The 23167-nt window shown below is 41.1% G+C and overlaps 1 protein-coding gene across 2 annotated transcripts in view; it reads right to left on the minus strand.

Annotated features, from left to right (window-relative positions):
• Positions 1 to 23167, minus strand: part of LOC127046695 (uncharacterized) — a 100672-nt gene that overhangs the window by 28262 nt on the left and 49243 nt on the right. For both annotated transcript variants that reach the window (XM_050944133.1, XM_050944134.1), the window contains exons 9-10: positions 4914 to 5068; positions 4226 to 4303 (exon numbers count right to left, since the gene is read on the minus strand). In XM_050944133.1, coding sequence (XP_050800090.1) covers positions 4226 to 4303; positions 4914 to 5068 — 233 coding nt within the window. The remainder of the gene's footprint in view (positions 1 to 4225; positions 4304 to 4913; positions 5069 to 23167) is intronic.

The following is a 23167-nucleotide window of genomic DNA, read 5'->3' on the forward strand; positions in this document are numbered from 1 at the left end:
TTGCTGAAAACTGATGCAATGTGACCATTGCTGGCAATTCGTTAACGCAGAAAAAGTCTCTACTCTGAGTGCAAATTGCCATACTCTTTTAAGAGATCATCTTTTGTGAGCTAAGGATCTTGTGCAATAGAAAATACCTCTAGAGCCCTGCAAATCTGCAGATATATGCTTTATATCCACGGACCATGTTTGTGGATCATAGATTGAATCCAGATACAAATTTTGTATCTGCAGAGTGCTCTAAATTTCTCTTTTCTTGGTAAGCTTTTATATAATTTCCTTAAATTGAATGAGATTTACGAGGATCCACACACACAAAAAATACCCCAATACCAGCTGATCTGTGTCAACTGGTTCCTGCATACGTGAAACTATCTCAACTAACATCGATTTCATGGTGTGATTTCTTTTGCAAGCAAGCTCAATGGCAAAGAACTGCAGAGCTACACTCATTATAGTCAAACTATACAGTAGTTTTAGAGCTAAACTTAACTTTAGTGGGACCATATACATGCTGAAAGTTAGGCATTTGCTTAATTAACTTCAGAATACTCTCTTCATGTATTCTGATTTCTTTCAATTAATGAACATGCCAAAGGCTTGATGTATAGGCCACCTTATAGTTACCCCCCTTATACTGTTCCATAATAATGATACTGCTAGAAGTGTGTTCAGGAGTGAACCACACACAAAATGAAAACAGTCCTTGTCAAGAAGAACTGACTATTTGAAAGACAAACACAGAAAACATGGGATATTATGGGATGCTTGGAAGAAGGATCAATTTTGACGTATTATACTGTAATAAGGCAAAATTAACAAAACAAAATAAAAATTAGCCCACCCTGGGCTACAGCTCCCAAGGGACTCTCCCCTTCACTTCTCAGTCCATCCTCTTTCAGGGCTTCTTGCAGGAATCTTCCATCCTTTGTTCACTTAGCACCACCACCCTGAGATTCTCCCTGAAGACTCTTTTTCCCCAGCAGTTTTCCACTGCCTCCCCTCCCAAAGGATTCTGGCAGGTTCTCCCAGAGAACATCCTGCTGTCCTGCTTCCAATACCCAGGCCTTCTGGCCCATCTCCCTATTCCATGGGAATAGGCACTGAGAGCCCCATGTCTTCATGCGCTCACTCTGTCCCTTTCCTGACTGACTCTCAGGCCTGACTAACCCAGGTTCCGCCCCCCCAGGCCGGGTCTTTTAAGCCTAACTGGGGTCAACAAACCAGGCACAAGTGCACTAGCCTTGCTCCTTCTTTATGACCTATTCATAAAGAACATATTCACTTGCTGTGAGTGTCACTGAATATCTGAGTTTTTAGGCAAGACTTGAATGCAGAGAAGATGGTGACTTGGTGAACCAGCATGAGTGGAGAAGTTCTAAAATGGATACTTGGAGGTGGGCTTGAAATTTACCTTCAGATGAGAGAATAAACTCTAAAGAAGGGAGACTGGAGCTCAGTGTATTCCCACCTTCCAATATGGGCTTAAATGCAGGCTGGAAAAAACCCTGATTTAGAGGCTGCTGACTGTAATCTCTAAAACCATTCCAAAACTGCTCTATCGCTTATGTTTGATTATTGGGAGAATGAAGGGAATTTCTCTCTCCTTTATCTGCAGTGGGTGTTAAGACTAGGGTTGATTACCTGGTTTTGGTTTATCAATATATCCTACTACACATTGTTTTTGTTTCTTTATAATGTCCATAAATAGCAAAGTAAATTAATCGGTCCTGTTTTATTTGCTCATTGACTATTTCCTCTTTAGCAAACAAAGTATGTCTTGGGAGATGTCCATGACAAACCTTCTCCCTAAAGATTTTCAACTCCATCTGAATTCTTTTGGTCAAAAATTAAAACATAGCTGCTTAGAACCAGGCTTATAAGCTTACATTTACTGTAAGAGGTCTGACTTTCAGGGGCACTGAGTGCTCACAGTTCCCACTAATTTCAATGAGACTGTGCTCTCAATATTCCTGAAACTCAGGTCAATAATTCAGGTGCCTCAACATGCCCAGATTTAGGAAGCTACATTTGAAAAGTTTGGCTTTTATTTCCACAGCTTCTCTCCTGCTGGTCAGACATGCTTCAATTCTATAACTGAGAAAAGCTTGATTGTGCCTTTTTCCTATGCAGCTAAACAGTGGAGTAAGGCTCCTCCCCAACCCTGCATGCATGCATAGTACTCTCCCAGGTTGCCATTTCAAGTGTGAGGGGATAGTAGAGGCTGTGACCCAAAATTCCCTGCAAACAAGTGGGCAGCAAGTGCAGGAGCCATGGCTGTATGCCCACATTCTAGTCATTGTTGCATGAGGGAGCGAGTATGCTGCACCTCAAAAAGGAGTAAAGTAAATTACTCCCTGCCTGCAAGTGCAAGAGAGGAGTTTAGGGAGCCACTGAATCACAATTTCTTCAAGGCGTTTCTCCTGGACACGCTGCTGCTTCCCAATGCCCCAAATTTAGGACTGAAGTTCAACCCAGCCCTTAGATGAAAAACAATATCCACTTGACTTGCCATTTAATTTCTTTAAGCAAATTCAGACTCTAAAGTCTCAGGCCCCGGATCCAGCAGCTTTGCAAAAAAGCAATCCATCAGATTTTCAGCTACTGCATTTGCTGATTACAGGTGGCATACCTTAAAGCAGCAATGAGACTGCTCTAAACTATGCCAGGGCAATTTGAGTACCCAGGTTCGGGGAGAAGAAAGTGACCAGGAGGCTACCTTTCCACTCTTCCCTTCATGAAACTGTACATACTGTAAACTCACTTGTCACAGTTGAGGACTGAGCCCTTAGACTTTACCCAAAAAAATCTGAGTGGCTGCCTGTGTTATTAGGTTGTCTGCCTCCTGATTAGTCAAACCAAGTTTCTGTCTAAAAATCAGCTCCAACACAATTCAGCAGAAACCTACATAAACATCTCTGTTGACTTCATTCACCCTGATGTTTTCATTTCTTCCCTGAGCAAAACATCTGAGGAATTAGAACTATCCACAGATTGTAAACAAAAATATAGGTCTCAGCTGGCTGAGTTTATTCATCCTCTGAGTCATGCTTGTTAGCAATAACAAATAGAATGTCAAACACAATAAAACTAGATTTTCATGTTTTATGATTCCATTTTTTAGAAGGACGTCCATTGACAAGCAAGCAAGTCTGTCTCAAAGTACCCCTTTGTCTGGGTAGGGAAAAAATATCACAATTCATGCCTGTGATCTTTTTTATTTATTGCTTCGCTACTACACAGCCAAGATTTGCATTTATCGCTTAGTGGCACATGTCTTATTATACCCTATTGCTGAAATAGGTAATATAAAAAATGATTTTTCATTAGCTGCAATGGGTTCCGAATGGATTTATTATCTAATCCTAACCTTTATTTTTAATTACAAATTTTAGCAAAGAGTCTGCGTTCAGAAAATTTACAGAATTATCCCATTACGTCTCACTCCTTCACAAAATGATACGCTACCTCCTACATACTTCATGTTCACTCCCATGCTTACTTAAAGCTTACTATGAAATCTCCTCTTATCTCCTTTTGATCTAGTGCCATCAGAGGGCTTGAGCATGATGCCCAATACATATTTTCACACAAAAAAACTTTGTAAGGTTTGAGTTAAGGTTGTCAGACCTTGTATAAACCAACACAAATTCTGTAAAGCACACAAAGAAACAATTCAGTTGTTCAGTCTCTCTTCCAAGCTCCATTCATCAGCTCCCCATCTCAACCCTAGTTACCTCCCTTACATTCCTTACAGCCCATAAATTTTCACCCTTATCCTGAAAAAAAAAAACAACCAAGCAAGCAGTCTTAAGTCTTAAATCTAAGAGTAAGATTATTGGTTACATGTTCAGGTATTTTTATATATGTTGTGATTGGTTATATGTTGGTGCATTGTGTTCAGGTGGTTTGAACATATACCATATAAATATGGTCAGACTTAAGGTTGCATTTTGGTTTTTCAGGATGAGCATAGCAGGAAGTGCAAGGAAGGTAGGTGAGCCACTGCAGAGAATGGATATAAGGGAAATAACCATTCTTAACTCTGACCAATGTCAAGTGACTAGGACCAGTCTCTTTACTAGCACTCCTGTGTGTTGCACCTTTATTAAAAGTAGGTTGCCAGAAGAGAAATAACTGTTAGCATTTTGTGGTGAGTATGCTATTCTTTGGTTTGTTAATGGCTAATATCTCAGTGCAGGATCATTGTGTGAATATGAATTACCTTTTCCCATGCTTTTCAATCAAGGCATTTATAGCATCATCTGTCAGCTGGCATCCATTAGCAGAAAGGCCCTGGAGGCTGAAATATAAAACAACAGTTATTTCTCTATATTTAAAAAAATCATCCCTAGTTTAACTCCATCAGCTTCAAAAAAGTTACACCATGGTTTTATTTGTCCTGTTGCCCTTCTGTCGCTTAGAAGACATAAAGGGACTGGAAACTGGCTGCATCTGTCCAGCAGAAAAATTCCATCTCAGAGTAACACCCAAATTATACAAGTGTGCTGGCTCCAGCCCCTGTGCCTACTGTCTCCTCTCTCGCCCCAATGCAGGGAGCAGCCAGGGACTTCCCAGAGCCAGGCAGGGAGGGGTCCATGACAGAGCTCTGTTTTGTTACACCAATAGTGCCTGCATCAGTGGCACAAGCCAGAGCTACTAGGAAGAAACTCCAACTCCAGCAAGGTTGTGGCTTGAACTGGGAACTAGGAAGCCAGAGCTGGAACCCAACTCCTGGCCCCTTTCAATTCCTCCACACTGAGCAGAGCTTTGGCACAGAAGTGAATCAAGCCCAATGAATACAACTGATCCTTTTCATTACTTTGCACAGATAAACAGATCCACAGGAGGAATGTATACCTATTGCTGTAAAGCAAGCAGGTGGAGAACTGGGGCACATTTAAGTGTTTTACCTTAAAGAAGCTTCTGCTAGAGCAATGACCCCTAAATCAGTAGCCCCTGTCCAGCTTATATCCACAGATGTCAGCTGGCTGCAAAAGGTGCTTGCATGGAGAAGAATTGTGTCCCCTCGCAACCTTGGACCACTGCAGCTTATTATGTTCAATTCCTGGGTGAACAAACAACAAAATGACTGCAATGCTGAACAACTTTAAATAATGACTACAGCTTGTAGAAGTTTGCCTTCCAAACTACAAACTGGGCACAGTCTCTGTCTTCTTTCATTGTTATTTTTCAATGTACTTTCTCATTTTCATATATTTTTACACACACACACACAAACACACACACAGATATTTTATTATATTGAGGGCCATGTTTTTAATGGGCTATATACAAGAGGCATGCATTTGCAAACACAATTGTGGACTTTTGCAGGTGGGAATGGACATCCTCCAACATACTGCTGGTAAGTCTTTAGGGTCAACCTTAGCAACTAAGGGTTCCACTCTGTAAGGTTTGGCGCACCCACAATTTTAACTGACAGTGGCTTGCTTTCACTTTACTAACTTCATTGTGAGTTGAGGCCATTCAGCATGTTACAGCAGACACTCAGCACTTTGCAGGGTTGGTCTCTGAGTGGCGAAGGTCCAAACCACTCATTTTTTATTGACCTGATTTTTTTTAAAACAGTGTCTTAAAGCCAAACTATTCCTTTTAAATTACATACAGAAAAGATCACATTTTTTCCTTAAATCACTGTTATTTAAGTAGAACGATAATGTTGCAGCCTCACAAGGCGTAGGTTTATGGACTTTGCTACATACAGTATTGTCAACCTCAAATATTAAAAAAAAATAAAAATCAAGAATCAGACCCCAAAATAACACGACTGGCTTTAAAATAATAAAATTTTAAAAATAATAAAGTTGGGATACTTTATATTTGCCTTATGGTTTAGGAGCCTTTAGTGTTCCCATTTTCAAGATTTTCTCAGCAACTTTCTTTTTATATGAAAGCTGACATTCTCATGTAAGCAATGGACCCCAGGAGAGGGTTTTAAGAAAAACACCCAAAAATGCAAGATTGAGAATGAAAATTACAAAAATTGGCAACATTGTAGTGACAGATGAGTGCATGCCTGCACACGTCTATATTGGTCGGCAACTCCATTTTAACTGTATATTGCACTGTGCCTTCACTTTTGCCTCTTAACCTCCATAATGGACTGAGATAACCAGGAGTCCTTTAGCAGAGACTCTGCGTGCCCACTAGCTGTAGGTTAACAATGGCGAGCATCAAGATTTCTTAATCTGGATGATCCTCCATTCAAATGGAAGCACCTTAGAACAAGTTTTCCAGATCTGGACTTCAGGTAGGCTGTCAATAAATCACCTGAAAAGAGACTTGAAGCTGCTCTAAGCATCTCATAGAGGGGCATAGCATTTTATAAAAGGACAAGTTTTGGTTTTAGCAAGGGCACTCTCTCACTGTCTCAAACAAGAAGGCAACACTGGGTAAGAGAAGAGGATCCTGTGACCCTGAAAAAAAAGGACCAAAACACAAAGGGTTCTGGAGTTTTGAGGACACTGGAAGCAGGAATTTCCATGCAGGTATTTGTTATTTTTCCATAGATCTGTATATCTCTTGTGCTTTGTCTATGAGTAAAGTGTTCGGGAATTGTTTTGTGATAGCTGTCTCTCTCTCAGTTTAACTGTCACATATTCTCTGAAGGATGAAACAGAAATCCAGAGAGTCCATGATTTCCGTGGAACTCTGAGGAGCATGCAGTCACTACTGAGAAGGCTTGAGAGGGCAATATTAATTTCAGGACCAGTGCTGTTGGCCTGCAGAGTCCCATATCTGAGAAAGGAGTGCCAGAGGATCTGCATGCCAAGAGTGTGTCTAGAATGACAGAGTTTATGACAGTGACTGGACTCTGTCCTAATTTAGCTAGCCTAACCTCAGGCGGAATCCAAGGTTTGGGTCTAATAAAGTAATGTGGTGAGCATCCATAAGGAGAGCTTTGTTAGGATTGTAACAATTGTAACATATTCTAACCTAAAATTTCTTTTCCTGAGATAAAGTACTGCTCCAGATTAAGCAAATAATTTCAACACATGCTTAAAATTAAGTATGTGCTTAAATGCTCTGCTGCACTGGGACCTGGATCTTGCAAGGCTTACATGCATTGATCTCCCATTGACTTCAAAGGGAGTACAAAATGAGGTGTTAAATCTTTCTTCGCTGCCATTACATCTCTGTAATCTTTACCAAGAGACATCAACTACATGAAGTTACTAATGTTCCTGCAATTATCTTTTGAGCTGTAATATGTGTAGTTGTGCTGGAGAATAGCACACTTTTGCCTGTTTTGTATAACATAAAATTTTCCAATCAACTAACAAATATTACTTAGATATCCCATTGCAGTTGTTCTCCCCTTCACATTCTGTTCCCTTTGTAATTGATTTTATGCAGTCAACTTTGAAGTACAGTCACAGCAGTGACTGAAAAATAATTCTAAATGCCAAGAGCTTCATGACAGTGGATCCATTGACTGAATGCCACAAGTAATTTCTTTACAAGATTCCTGTATAACCTTCTGAAATGAAAAGGAAAATCCACATCTTGACATTTAGTTGCCCCTTTTCATCGCGGGTGGCTTGTCAAAATTTGGGGGCCCTGAGGATATTCCAGTTGGGGGTAGAAATTAATCATCAAGTCTGGTATTTTTTTGATGCAGTTTTGTTTATTTACAAGGAACGTACAAATATCTCCTTCTCTAAACACAGGGGGAACCAGAAACAAAAGATTATTATTTCATCTTATCACCCCAATCCTCTTAAGTCAACCCCAGGCCTCAAATACACAGTCTCTCTCTGTCTGGTGTTTTCTAGGGTCATACACCATGCTCACAGACAGATGCTTGGCTTTCTTCCATTTTGCCTCTGTCTCTCTGTTTTTGTGTTTTCACCCCAGTTTGTATTTTTCACACATAGACAAACATGGAATGATAGGAGTAGGGAGGTCATGTGGTATGCTGGGGGATGTGGGGAGCTGTTACTGTAGAGTTCTCCAAAGACTGCAAAGGTAGGAAGTCTGGGATTTTTAGACTTGTAGGTCAACCAGAGTCTGGAGCATTTGGTTTGCTGCTTGAGAAGACCCTTTATGTCCTGGTGCATCTCCTTCTTCTTTTCCTGCTGGGACTCTTGGGTCTTTCTCCTGTCTGCTCTTTCCTTCTCCATATCTTCAGGCCCTTTGTTCATGCTCTGACGCAGCACTAGCTTGTAGAATCTCACTGAACACGTCCTCCCTAGTCGTCATCTTTCTCCTCCTCCTCTGGGTTAGACATTCTGTGGGTGTGGAAGGGGCACCCCCTAAGGCCACAACAGCAGTTGCTGATAAAAACAGATGTATCATTGTATTGTTCCAGTCACAGTGGAAAGAGAAAGACAAGTTTCAAAACTCCCTTCCCTTCGTCCCACAAAAATGTTTAATAAGTCATGTTTATTGTCATTTCATCTTTGCAACACCTCAGCACAGCACCGGTCTCCAGCCCAGCCATAGTGAGTATGGCCCACCGCGGCAAGGTGTGGAAGGAATTTCAGTTGCAGGAAGAAATACAATTTCGGTACCTAGTTCACACATACCAGTAGAGGGCAATGAATATTGGCACTGTTTTCCACAGGCAGTGATGCTTTTGGCTGATAACTCATTCCTGAAGGTAACAAAAGCAAGGAGAGCTGCTATTGGCATCCTGAAGCTGTCCAGGCCTGTATGCTGCTAGCCTGTTTACTATAATGGTACCTGCTGAATTCATCATGGAGTGGCATAGGAAAATGTCCTACATGGAGGAAAACATAAGGCAGCCAACCCTAGAAACTGTTGGAAGAAGATTGCAGAGTATCTTCACTAAAGTTTTATTAAGATCCCTTAGGAGGATACAAGGGATATCCTTATGTACATAAACAAACTGCTTGGCATGCCCCATCTCACCCGAGTTTCCTTCCCTGTTAATGGGCTGGTCCATGCTCGGCTGGTGGAACTGGCTACACTGTGGTGAAGTCTCAAACAGGTCCTGGCTCGTGGCATGGGTAGTGTACCTCGCTCTCCCTGCTCACTGCAGGAGCGTCTGTCTTGAGCTCCTTCAAGGTATCCGCGGTGATCTGCTAGGTGTTCGTGGGGTCTCCAAGTATGGCAGGCAGTAGTAAAAGTGGCAGGTCTGTGGCTCAGCACCAGATAGTTTTTTGAACCCCCTGACCTTGCCTTATGCTTAACAAAGTTCCTTAGTTTGTTATGGCACTACTGCTGATCACAGGTGCCAACTTTCATGCGGTAAATAAGGACTCTGACTTTCACAATAAGCCAAAAATCAAGCTAATCCCATTTCAAAAGAAGACCAAAACAAGCCAGTCCCTAAGAACCCCAACACTCTATGTGACTAAATCCCCCCAGCGTGGAGTCTGGGACTGTGGTGGGCCTGCTGTGCACCCCTGACTCTCTCCCCTCTTTGCCCCCACTTGCCGGGAGCTGATCAAAAAAAGAAGCAAAAAGCTACAACAAGCAACTCACAAGTCAATTAGGCCAAAACAAAGCCCAATTTCTCTATTTTTACCCCACAGGTTTTGCATGTCTGCTGCCAAATGATCCTTATCATACCGCTTTGCCTGCATTTCCCGTTCAATGTTTTCATAGATGTCCATGTTTCTCCAACAAGTCCGTAGCTGTGCTTGCACAACCTCTTCTCCCCATAGTCCGAAGAGATCCAATAATTCATGTCTACTCCAGGTCGCAGCATGTCTAGTGCATGGAGCTGGCATGGTTGGTTGGGCAGTTGCATACAGCAAGGGAGAATTGCTAGATTTGCAAGTGGGCAATATGTAAAAGGAATTTCAAAAACACACAGGAAGTTTTAACATGGAGAGAGACTTCCAGTCTCCATGATTCCAAGGCAGTTTAAGTTTCCAATTGTGACCTGAGCAGTCACTGTTGCAGGGAATGGGGCATTGTGGGACCACTGCTGAAGGACTGTTAGGGTCAACACAGGTCATGCAGTGTCTACCATTGCACTGCATTGACCTCAGTAGATCAGCCCTGGCTTCACGCCATTCCAGGATGTGGTTTTACTACTTTGCTGTAACTAAGCTATTATGTTAGCTGGTGACCAATTTGAGCATAGCCAAAAACGCAAGTTGGTCAACACAAGGCAACCTGTGTTCACCTTTTTGTAATGTAGTCCAGGCCTAAGGTACAATTCAACTCCCCCTGAAGTCAATAGGAGCTTTTCCATTCACTTTTGTAGGAGCTGGATTGGGTTCTAAATGCAATTACATTAAATTTACAATAAGCAGAAGTTTCAGAAAACTAAAAAAAAAAAAAAAAAAAAAAATTCATAGCCTAATTTCACAAAATTTAGATTTCTCAACAAAATGGCAATTTTACTTATTATTGCCATTTTCTTGTACTTTAAAATAAATCAAAACCTGCTGAATGCAAGTAAATATGTCCAATGACTTGCTTTAAAAGAGTAGACTTGGTTCTATTAATTAATCTTAAACTGGTGAGAACAGGCACGTAATTAAATAACTATCACACAAAAGGTGAACTGCTACAGAAATTAACTGAATTATTTCCAGCAGTCTCATGTAATGGCATAAAATGTCAGAACACAATGTTTTCATTATGGAATACATGGCTGCAGTCCAGCAATAGTTCTGTCTCTGAAGAAGAATATTTATTTCATATTAGTTGACATTTTATTTACTAGTCACTATTTAGGGAGAATAGTTTTATTTGTTTATATGTTTGTTTCTGAAGGATTTATTTATATTATTGAGATGGGACATGTTACAATGCATCTATTTTATGGATTTAAATTTTCCCAAAATATATATATAAAAAACTAGCAGCTTACAACTAGAAATTATAAAGTCATTTGAAATTTAATTGCATAGATGGTTTACTTTGTAGTGACTATTTGGATTATGAACAGAACATATGTAAGTGCAAAACAATAAGCCATAATTTTATTAATGTAACTATTGTCACATCATATGTTCTGACAAATACAGATGTGCATTCTTATTCTCTGAGGACTTGATTCATTAGAAAAGCTCTGTGGCCTTTAAAGTGAGTACTAGTAGGGCTCTGACTTCCCTTCCCTATCCCCCACAGACGACCTCCCCCTCAACTCCCCAGGTAGATCAGACCACCCTGAGAAGAAAAAGCTTAATGAATCTAATGTAACTTGGCTGGCCATTTCCAAAGATGAATCTCTCTCATTTGAAATTGAGGAAATGTGTTTCTTCAGAATGAATAGCATTTTTGATAAACTGAGGTGGGAAGAATAAGTTGTATAGATCACTCTGAAACCATATCCTTAAGGGCCAAAATTTCAAATCTCAGATGCTTGACACAAACATATATGCAAATTTTTCATGTGAGTATATAAATACTTGCCCATGTAAATATTCTGTATTCCCATTGGCATCCGGGCCAGGATTTCACCATGTTTCCATGTGCAAATGCACTATGTGTACAAGAAAATATGGTACAAGGAAAGCGTACACTTTTGCAGGTTAAATCAGAGCTCATATTACAAAGTCTGGCATGTGAGACAGCAAACCATACAAAAAGGAAAAATACAATCTGGGCACAGGCAAGTGAGTTATTCATTCATAGAAAATGCCAGAAGGGACAATTGCGATCATCTAGTCTAACCTCCTGCATAAAAGAGACGAGAGGACTTCTCTGAATCAACTTCTGTTTGAAGTAGTCGTCTCTTTTAGAAAAATATCCAAAGTTATTTGAAAATGTCCAGTGATGGAGAATCCACCCCCATCCTGGGTAGGTTGTTCCAGTGACTAAGACCCTCACTGTTAAAAATGTACATCTTATTTCCAGTCTGAATTAGTCTAGACTCTAGATTCACCTTTCAGTCATTGTATCTTGTTACACTGGTCTACAATTTTTGAGAAGTCGTCTGCTTCAGAGATAAAATGTGATATTTATTATGTATTTTGATGTGCTGAATTCAAATATGACAACTGATTGGCTACTGTTTCTAAGATATTTACTTTTTACATTTTATGTCTATGTATATTGTGTAGATAGTAGAGTTTTAATCATAAATTATAAACCTAGGTCTTTTCCTGTGTTTATGGTTGCTTTACATGATAATATTTCACCTGTCCTGTTTATGTAACACTTTAAGAATCAGCAAAAGGGTTATATACATAAAATTTATTATGAAACAAAAGGCAAAAAACTATTATGTACATAGTTTAGTCCTATTCAGTGTCTACTCGGCGCTTCTTGGCTTGTCTCTTGTATTCATTAAATGCAGCATCTCTTGTCACTGTCCAGCAATAGTCTGCAAGCATTGATGGGCTCCATTTGCCCTGATAGCCTGCCAGGAGATTCCACTGCTGTAGTCTGGAGCCCAACAGCTCTGCCTTACTCTTGGGTAGTTCCAAACCCCTAACAAGGTCATTCAGTTCACGTTGTGTTATGAGGTGTGGTTCAGAGGAGGAGGATGGGAGAAAATGTGGGTCCTGTGACATTGATGGTTCAGGACCAGAAGTTTCATCCTCTTCCTCTTCCTCGTCTGACTCAAGTGAGAATGATTCTGGTGCATCAGGAACCGGCAGTCCTTCTCCGTGGGGTACTGGGCATATAGCTGATGGAATGTTTGGATAATGCACAGTCCACTTTTTCTTCTTTGGCACACCTTTCCCAACTGGAGGCACCATGCAGAAGTAACAATTGCTGCTATGATCTGTTGGCTCTCTCCAAATCATTGGCACTGCAAAAGGCATACATTTCCTTTTCCTGTTCAACCACTGGCAAAGATTTGTTGCACAAGTGTGGCAGCATATGTGTGGGGCCCACCTCTTGTCCTGATCTCCAATTTTGCAGCCAAAAGAAAGGCGATAGGCTTTCTTAACCATAGTGGTTATACTGCGCTTTTGTGATGCAAAAGTCACTTCACCACAAACAGCAGAAGTTTTCTGCACTGCTCACACAAGTACGAGGCATCTCTGCTCACTTTGGCTAAACAGAAATGTGTCCCTTCGCAAAATCAAACACTGACAAAGAAGAGAGCACGACACTGTATGATTTCTAGAGCTGATATAGGGCAATTTGTTCAGCAGAGTGATGTAAGCTTCGTTATGATTGCATCATCCATGACTTCTAGGAATAACATGATGCAATTCATATCATGTATGACGCAACACCAGCTTCAAATTGCATCATTCATTGTTTTGCCTAAAAAGCAAGTACTGTCCAAACCCAGTCATAGATTTATTCATAGATCCAGTCAAAGATGCATTTTAGTCATTTCTGGTTTAAATTGAGATCCCTTCCCTTTATAACTCACTTATCCTCTGCCATTCCCAAGTCAAGGGTCATATATACTGACCCAATAGCATATCTTGAAAACTAGAGCCAATCAACAATTTTAAGCATCATTTTCGTTCTCAGTGACCCAGAATTAGTAAAGTTGGACTACATTTATTTCAGAAGCATTTTGGCTGTACAGCAGTGTTATATCTGTGTCTGCTAAATTGAAGAACCCACTATCAAAGTTTTATTCCCCATGTAGGCTCTTATAGGATATGCCTACTCAGCATTTTTGAGCCAACAGGAGTGAGCTTCCCAGCTGGATCAACAGATTTGAGCTAAGGGGGCTCACACTATACAGCTATCCTAAAAATAGCTGTATAGACAGCACTTGAAAGTTGTGTCTCAGGCTAGAGCTCAGGCTCTAAAGGCTAAGGAGTGGGATGGACTTCAGAGCCCAACTCCAGCCCAAACCACAACTTCTAAGTGCTGTCTTCACAGCTATTTTTAGAGCACCAATGTGAGCCCTGCTAACCCAAATCTGTCAACCTGGGGTGGAAGTTTCATTTCCACTGGCTTCAAAATGTTGTGCAGATATCAAAATAGACTGTGATCAAGTAACCCTTTAACCTTCTCTTTGTAAGCTTATCTGTAAAATTATCAGTAACAATTTTATGGTTTCTTCCAGGTCATTGACAAAAATGTTAACTAGAGTAAGGCGAAGAATCAATCCCTGCAGGACCTCACTAAAACCACACCACTTGATGATTCTCCATTTAGAATTACATTGTGAGATCTGTTAGTTAGTTAGTTTTAATCTAATCTTTTTAATCTAATGTGTGTCAAATTCCAAGACTTATTGAAAAATCAACATTAACAGTCCAGATAACTCCTTGTCCAGTGCTTTTAAAGCGCTCAGATGCAAATTATCCAGACCTGGTGATTTAAAAATGTCTAACTTTAGTAGATGCTGTTTAACATCTTCCTGAGTTACTGTTGGAAAGGAATGTGTTTCATTATCATTTTATGATATGAATATATTTTCTGTCTTCTTCCCAAATACGGAATAGAATTATTTATTGAACACTTCTGCCTCTTCTCTATTATTATTAACAATTTTACCATTTCCATCTAGTAACGGAACAATACAATACCATGGTTAGAAAGTTTTTTGTTCCTTTAGAACCATAGAACAGACAATTTATAACCAAGTGAAGGACTTTCCTCAAGTCTCCCTACACAAAACAATTGCTGTTTATGGTACAAAATATTCACATATTGTTATGTTTCATGGATACAAACATAGTAGTAAAATAAAAAAAACAAATTCTCTTGCTGGAAGGTTGCAACCTAACACTACTTTACTTCTGAGAATTCAGAACAATAATACATGAACCCAAAAACAGAGAGAGAAAAACAGGCTGCACCCTAAGACAGAGAGGCACAGCTCTCACCACCCAGCTTTCAGCTGTCTGTTTGCAAACTGCCTCTGCTTGCATGCTTTGCTACAGAACCCTCTAGTCTGCAAGCAGATCCAGGGACCATCTCCCCTCCCCGCTGCTCTTAAAGCAATAGCTTGCAATTCCAACACAGTCCTCAACACACCACACTTATAAACACTAAAATAAATCATGATGTATTAACATCTATGAGCCACAGTAGGTCACAATGCATGGGGGGGGGGGGCGTGGGGAGGGAGGAGCAACCATCCCTATATTAAGACTTTAGATGCATCAGAACCAGTGTGCCTAATAGCTACCAGTTCATGCATTGGTGAATATATTAAAATAATTATAAGGATTGCTATGTGGATGTGAATACATTGTAACTACAAAAAAGACAAATTGTGCAAAACACTGCCCAGTAATAAATTAGGAGTCCCAAAACATGGTTCTCTGTTTCCTCCCCACCTGCCTTTTTTTTTTTTTTGAGTGAGCTTTTTGTGACATATTAAAACAGGTTACCACAGAAATGAAGGCCCTTGTTCAACAGTCAACATGCTTAACTTCAAGCTCACCGTTCATTAAGTTCAACAGAACAGCAAAGACTACACGGCAGTCAGTCTCCTTTCTTACTAGTCTGATGAATCCGTAGCAGCTGGGATATTGTCTTTGAAAAATGGATACGTTTCCTACGTGGAGACGAGCACTGAAATCTTTCAGCTGTGTCAATGGCAGCACTAGTGTAGTGCAGCAGATAGAATTTGTCACAGCCTATGGAAATCAAAGCTACCTTTTAACCGTGATGGCCACATAGAGTCATGGGTTTTGAGTTATTCTTGTGGCCTGGGGAACCTGAAGCAACATAGGTGAGAAGTTAAGGAGAGGCATCGGGATGCTGCTAGCTTCAGAATCCCTGGGCCAGGACCCAGAGTAATGGGTGGGCCTCCCCCTCCCCACGCACCACTGGGGAAGTGGCTAGACTCTAGAACGGAGATTTTCCCATCACCCCTTCCTTCCCCCGGAAGGAGGAAAATATGGACAGTGACACAGCCAGAGGGCTGAGTCGAGACGAAGATGCTGCAGTACTGAGACTGAGTCAGATTTGCAGGCAACAACAACAGGTGAGGCACCACCAGGAGGTAGGGTTGCCAACCCTCCAGGATTGTCCAGGAATTAAGATCAATCTTCAATTAAAGACTATGTCATGTGATGAAACCTTAAGGAATACATCCAACCTAAATTGGCAATCTTACCTGAAAGACACACTGGCCAGCAGAGCGAACCCCTGTGATGGCCAGCAAGAGGTGCCACAGTGGTGAATGAACCCCATGACAGTGGCATGGCAACTATTATATTCAAAATGTTTCTCTGTTATCAAACATAGCCTCTTTGTTAAAAAGCATAACAAGCACACCTGCATACACAATGCAAACCACTTCCATGACATTTAGGTGTGATTTCTCATTCACACTAAGGCCCCTTTACATTGCTCTGGTCCCCTTTACACTGCAAAGTAGTGAATGAGAATCAAGTCCTCATTTTTTTAATCCATACTTCCATTTTTTCCCCTTGTTACCATGACTACCCTGAGACTTTAACTGGAAATTCTCAATCTATAAGAGCCCTAAGGATGATGATTGTCTAAACGACTCGTTTTATCAATAAGTTAGGATGGCCAAAGTATTGACATTAGACACATTGGGCCTGATTATCCTCCCATTTACATTTGTGTAAAGCAAAAGTAATTCCATGAGATTATAAAATAAACCACTTTATTACTCCATTCTCTACCTTATGCAAGAGACATCTTGCTACTCAGCCAGAAGACCTAAGTAGATTTTTGGATTCCAAAAATATCTTTGTCTTAAACTCATTTACCTATCTGCTTCCACATCACCATATGTGAGAAAGTTCCAATCGAACAACTCCCTCAAAGAAGCAGCTTGCCCCTCATTTGTAGCCTGCACCTTTCCTTCTGGAAATACTAGTTGTTACAACTTATCCTTGTAGGTACCAAATAGGTCACCACTCTTTGCGTGACCCTTGCAGATTCCGAAAACCATAAAGAGTTCACATTGTCACCTTCTTTGTTAACTCTTGAAAACTCCTAAAAAATATTCAAGGCAAAAACCTATACATTTTGTAGCCTGGTGGATAAAATGATTTCCTTACATTTAAGACAGAGTAAAATTCTGGTTCCTCTGAAGTTGATGGCAAAACTTCCACAGACTTCATTGGAGATAAGATTTTACACTGTCCCAAATCCACTAGGGTTGCATTTTTATTCAATAAGTGTCTTCTCTTTGCTATGAACATTCAAAAATATACTGCATCTGATTAAGAGTTTTCATTATCTCTTTGAAGAAAAATTAATATACATGGAATTATTAGGAATAATTTTCAAGAAGAACCGCATACATTTACATCTTGAAATAAAGATGGAATATCCTAGGCTATGCTTGTATAAAAATATTATGTCATATTTATGGGGTAATGGTAATTTATGGGCTCCCTCTGGTGGTTATTTTTCATTTGCATTCTTCATTTTCCCTCACAAAAATACTGAGCATCCTTTAGGAATAAGTGGAGTTCCTTGGTAAAGACAATTATAGACTCAAATCCTAGCAAGATAGTGTTTTTTATTATAAAATATACTATTCAGATCTTCTTTTCCTTTATCTTTTATTTTAAAAAACTAAAAAAATCGTTATCAGATCATTAATAACTAACAGGTGCAAAAACAGCTCATCTATGTAAAGTTGTACTATATGATTTTTATATGTAATCAGACATTAGAAAAACTTGGCCCATTTATACTAAAGTCATTAGGGTACATTAAATCTGTTAGTATAAGGCAGCGACCAAAAAAGTGATCTGATACTGTTTTTCCTGCCTCATTCAATGCACAAGATGCATAGTCAATGTTTTGTTTTGTCCTTATTCAATGTCTAACTCCCAAGCCTTATTCACTGCACGCTATCCAAACCCTGTTCTGAAGACAGAATTCATTTCTTTATGAACTTCTCTATGGTTCTCATCACTATAATATGAGTCCTTCACAAACATTAAATTTATTTATTTTCACAACATCCCTATGAGGTGAGAAGTGATGTCAGGCATTGCCTCATAGTAATCAGGTCTAGTGGTTGGCGTGGCTGTTGAAGCTGGGTGTAGGGTCAGGACTAGGCCAACGATGATATTGGAATTGAGATACAGGGACAGGCCAGGTCAAAACTGAGATCAGAGTCCATCATCAATCCAGAATCAGTATCAGAGCCAGAGTCCAGGTGCAAACCAATGGTCAAAGCTGGGTGTTCAAAGTACAGGAGCAAGCCAACTCAACAGAGAGACAATGCAGAGACCATTGAGGTTGAGATGGGAATAAGAGACTGACTTGTTGAAAGTCTCTGGTTAAGGAAAAGAGGTAAAAAACAAGGGTGATGTCATAATAGGGGTCTACTACAGACCACCTAACCAGGAAGAAGAGGTGGATGAGGCTTTTTTTTTAAAACAATTAACAATCATCCAAAGTGCAGGACTTAGTGGTGATGGGGGACAACTATCCAGACATCTCTTTGGAAAACACCACAGCAGGGCACAGATTATCCAACAAGTTATTGGAATGTATTGGAAACCATCTTTTTTTGTTTCAGAAGGTGGTGGAGAAAGCTATTAGGGAAGATGATGTTCAAGATTTGATTTTGACAAATAGGGAAGAACTGGTTGAGAATTTGAAAGTGGAAGGCAACTTGGGTGAAAGTGATTATGAAATGGTAGAGTTCATAATTCTAAGGAATGGTAGGAGGTAAAAGAGGAAAATAAAGATAATGGATTTCAAGAAGGCAGACTTTAGCAAACTCAGTGAGTTGATAGGCCAGATCCCATGGGAAGCAAGTCTAAGGGGGAAAACAGCTCAAGAGAGTTAGCAATTTTTCAAAGAGACATTATTAAGGCCACAAGAGCAAACTATCCCACTGCGTAGGAAATATAGGCAGTATGGCAAGAGACCATTCTGGCTTAAGCAGGAGATCTTCAATGATCTGAAACTCAAAAAAAGAGTCCTACAAAAAGTAGAAACTGGTCAAATGGACAAAGGATGAATATAAACAAATAACACAAATATGTAGGGACAAAATTAGAAAGACTAAGCCACAAAATGAGATTAAACTAGCCAGAGACATAAAAGGTAACAAGAAAACACTGTACAAATACATTAGAAGCAACAGGAAGACAAAGTACAGGGCAGGCCCATTACTCAATGATGGGGGAGACGGGGAGGAAACAACAGAAAATGTGGAAATGACAAGTGCTAAATTACATTTTTGTTTCAGTTTTCACCAAAAAGTTTAGTAGAGATTGGACACCTAACATTGTGAATGCCAGTGAAAATGAGGTAGGATCAGAAGCTAAAATAAGGTAGAACAAGTTAAAATGACTGAGACATGTTAGATGTCAAGTCACCAAGGCTTGATGAAATGCATCCTAGAATACTCAAGGAGCTGACTGAGGAGATATCTGAGCCATTAGCAATTATCTTCAAAAAATCATGGAAGACAGGAGATATTCCAGTGGACTAGAAAATGGCAAAAATATAGTGACCATCTATACAAAAGGGAAATAAGGACAACCTGGGGAATTATGGATCAGTCAGCTTAACTTAACAACCCAGAAAGATAATGGAGCAAATAACTAAGCAATCAATTTGCAAATACCTAGAAGATAATAAGGTGATAAGTAACAGTCAGCATGGATTTTTCAAGAACAAATCATGTCAAACAAACTTAAAGCTTTCTTTGACAGGATAACAAGCCTTGTTGATGTGGGGGAAGCGGTATATCTTGACATTAGTTTTTGATACTGTCTCACATGACCTTCTCATAAACAAACTAGGGAAATCCAATGTAGATGGAGCTACTATAGGTGGCTGCATAAATTTCTGGAAAACCATTCCCGGAGAGCAGTTACCAGCAGTTCACAGTCAAGCTAGACCAGGGCCGCCCAGGGGGGGGGCAAGAGGGGCAATTTGCCCCAGGCCCCGGGCTCCGCAGGGGCCCCCACGAGAGTTTTTCGGGGCCCCTGGAGCAGGGTCCTTCACTCGCTCGGGGGCCCCAGAAAACGCTTGCGGGGCCGGGCCCCGGAGCTTCATCCGCTCCCGGTCTTCGCTGGCGGGAGAGTCCTTCCACTCCAGGGCAGAAGGACCCCCCCGCCATCACATTACCACCGAAGCGGGACCTGCCGCCCAAGTGCAACCCGGTCTTCGGTGGTAATTCGGCGGCGGGGGGCCCTTCCATTCAGGGACCCACTGCCGAAGTGCCCCGAAGACCCGCGGCGGGGGCCCCCAGCCACCGAATTACCGCCGAAGAGCGGGCTGCACTTCGGTGGTGGGTCCCGCTTCGGCGGTAATTCGCTGGTGGGGGCCCCCCACCGCGGGTCTTCGGTGCACTTCTGTGGCGGGTCCCAGAACGGAAGGGCCCCCCGCCACCGAACAGGGCCGGCTCTAGACATTTCCCGTTTGCCAGTCCCACTGCTCCGGTGGACCTCCCGCAGGCATGGCTGCGGAGGGTCCGCTGGTCCCGCGGCTCCGGTGGACCTCCCGCAGGCGTGCCTGCAGATGCTCCACCGGAGCCGCAGGACCAGCAGACCCTCCGCAGGCACGCCTGCCGGAGGTCCAATGGAGCCGCCTGCCGCCGATGGCCCCAGGCCCCCGGAATCCTCTGGGTGGCCCTGAGCTAGACGGCCATAATGAGTGGCATCCTGCAGGGATCACTTCTGGGTCCGGTTCTGTTCAATATCTTCATCAATTATTTGTATAATGGCATAGAGAATATACACTTATAAAGTTTGCAGATGATACTAGGCTGGGAGGGGTTGCAAGTGCTTTCGAAGATAGGCTTAAAATTCAAAATGATCTGGACAAACTGGTCTAAAGTAATGGTCTAAAGTAAACAGGATGAAATTCAATAAGGACAAATGCAAAGTACTCCACGTAAGAAGGAACAATCAGTTGCACTGCCTAGGAAGGAGTATTGCAGACAGGGATATGGGGGTCATAGTGGATCACAAGCAGGAGTGTTTCACTGCATCAGTCTTCACTGTTGAGGATGTGAGAGAGATTCCTAACCCTGAGCCATTCTTTTTGGGTGACAGATCTGAGGAACTGTCCCAAATTGAGGTGTCATTAGAGGAGCTTTTGGAACAACTTGATAAACTAGACAGTAATAACTCTCCAGGACCTGATGGTATTCACCCAAGAGTTCTGAAGGAACTCAAATGTGAAATTGCAGGACTACTAACTGTCATCTGTAACCTATCATCTAAATCAGCTTCTGTACCAAATGACTGGAGGATAGTTAAATGTGATGCCAATTTTTAAAAAGGGCTCCAGAGGTGACCCTGGCAACTACAGGCCTGTAAGCATCACTTCAATACCAGGCAAGTTGGTTGAAACTGACAATTTTGTTCTTTACGATAGACATATAGATGAACATAATTTGTTGGGAAATAGTCAACATGTTTTTTGTAAAGGGAAATCATGCTTCACCAATCTACTAAAATTCTTTGAGGGGTCAGCAAGCATGTGGACAAAGGAGATCCATGGATATAATGTATTTAGATTTTCAGAACGCCTTTGACACGGTCCCTCACCAAAGGCTCTTAAACAAAATAAGCAGTCATGGGATAAGAAGGAAGGTTCTCTTATGGATTGGTAACTGGTTAAATGATAGGAAACAAAGGGTATGTGTCATGGTATAATTCCCCACTCTGAACCTTGGCATCCAAAAGATGGAGTACCAGCATGAATTCCTCTAAGTTCAATTACCAGCTTAGAACCTGTAGCGCTGCCACCAACCAGGAATTCCAGTGCCTGGTACACTCTGGTCCCCCCAAAACCTTGCCCGGGGACCCCCAAGACCCAGACCCTCTGGATCTTAACACAAGGAAAGTAAACCCTTTCCCTCACCATTGCCTCTCCCAGGCTTCCCCTCCCTGGGTTACCCTGGAAGATCACTGTGATTCAAACTCCTTGAATCTTAAAACAGAGAGGAAAATGCACCTTCCCCTCTCCTTCTTTTTCCCCATCCCAGACTCTTCCTGAGAGAGACGGTAATCCTAACATAGAGAGAAATTAGCCTCTCTCTCCCCCTTCCCTCCTTTCTCCCCACCAATTCCCTGGTGAATCCAGACCCAGTCCCCTGGGGTCTCACCAGAATAAAAATACAATCAGGTTCTTAAACAAAAAAAGCTTTTAATTAAAGAAAGAAAAAACAATAAAAATTATCTTTGTAAATTTAAGATGGAATATGTACAGGGTCTTTCAGCTATAGACACTGGGAATACCCTCCCAGCCTAAGTATTCAAGTACAAATTAAAATCCTTTCAGCAAAATATAAATCTGAACTCCTTCCAGCCAAATACACATTTGAACTCCTCACAGCCAAATACACATTTGCAAATAAAGAAAACAAACATAAGCCTAACTCACTTTATCTACCTAGTACTCACTATTCTGAACTTATAAGAGCCTGTATAAAAGAGACTGGAGAGAAACCTGGTTGCACGTCTGTTCCCTCTGAGCCCCCAGAGTGAACAACAACCAAAAACTAACAGCACACACACAAACTTCCCTCCCTCAAGATTTGAAGGTATCCTGTCCCCTGATTGGTCCTCTGGTCAGGTGACAGCCTGGCTCACTGATCTTGTTAACCCTTTACAGGCAAAAGAGAGATGAAGTACTTCTGTTCTATTAACTCTTAACTATCTGTTTATGACAGTATGAATAAATCGTCAGTTTTCAGAATGAAGACAGGTAAATAGTGGTGTCCTCCAGGGATCTGTACTGGGCCCAGGCCTATTTAACATATTCATAAACAATCTGGAAAAAGGGGTAAACAGTGAGGTGGCAAAATTTGCAGATGATACAAAACTACTCAAGATAGTTAAATCCCAGGCAGATTTGAAAGAGCTATAAAAGGATCTCACAAAACTGAGTAACCGGGCAACAAAATGGCAGATGAAATTCAATGTTGATAAATGCAAAGTGATGCACATTGGAAAACATGATCCTAACTATACATACAAAATGATGGGGTCTAAATTAGCTGTTACCATTCAAGAAAGAGATCGTGAAGTCATTGTGGATAGTTCTCTGAAATCATCCACTCAATGTGCAGCGGCAGTCAAAAAGACCAGCAGTATGTTGGGAATCATCAAGGAAGAGATAGATAATAAGACAGAAAACATCATATTGCCACTATACAAATCCATGGTACGTCCACACCTTGAATATCGAGTGCAGATGTGGTCGTCCCATCTCAAAAAAGAAAAGGGCAACAAAAATGATTAGGGGATATAGAATGGCTTCCATATGAGGAGAGATTAATAAAACTGGGATTTTTCAGCTTGGAAAAGAGGCAACTAAGGGGGGATATGATAGAGGTCTATAAAATCAGGAGTGGTATAGAGAAAGTAAATATGGAAGT

Source organism: Gopherus flavomarginatus, chromosome 3 (genome assembly GCF_025201925.1).
Source record: "Gopherus flavomarginatus isolate rGopFla2 chromosome 3, rGopFla2.mat.asm, whole genome shotgun sequence".
NCBI classification, from domain to species: Eukaryota; Metazoa; Chordata; order Testudines; family Testudinidae; genus Gopherus; species Gopherus flavomarginatus.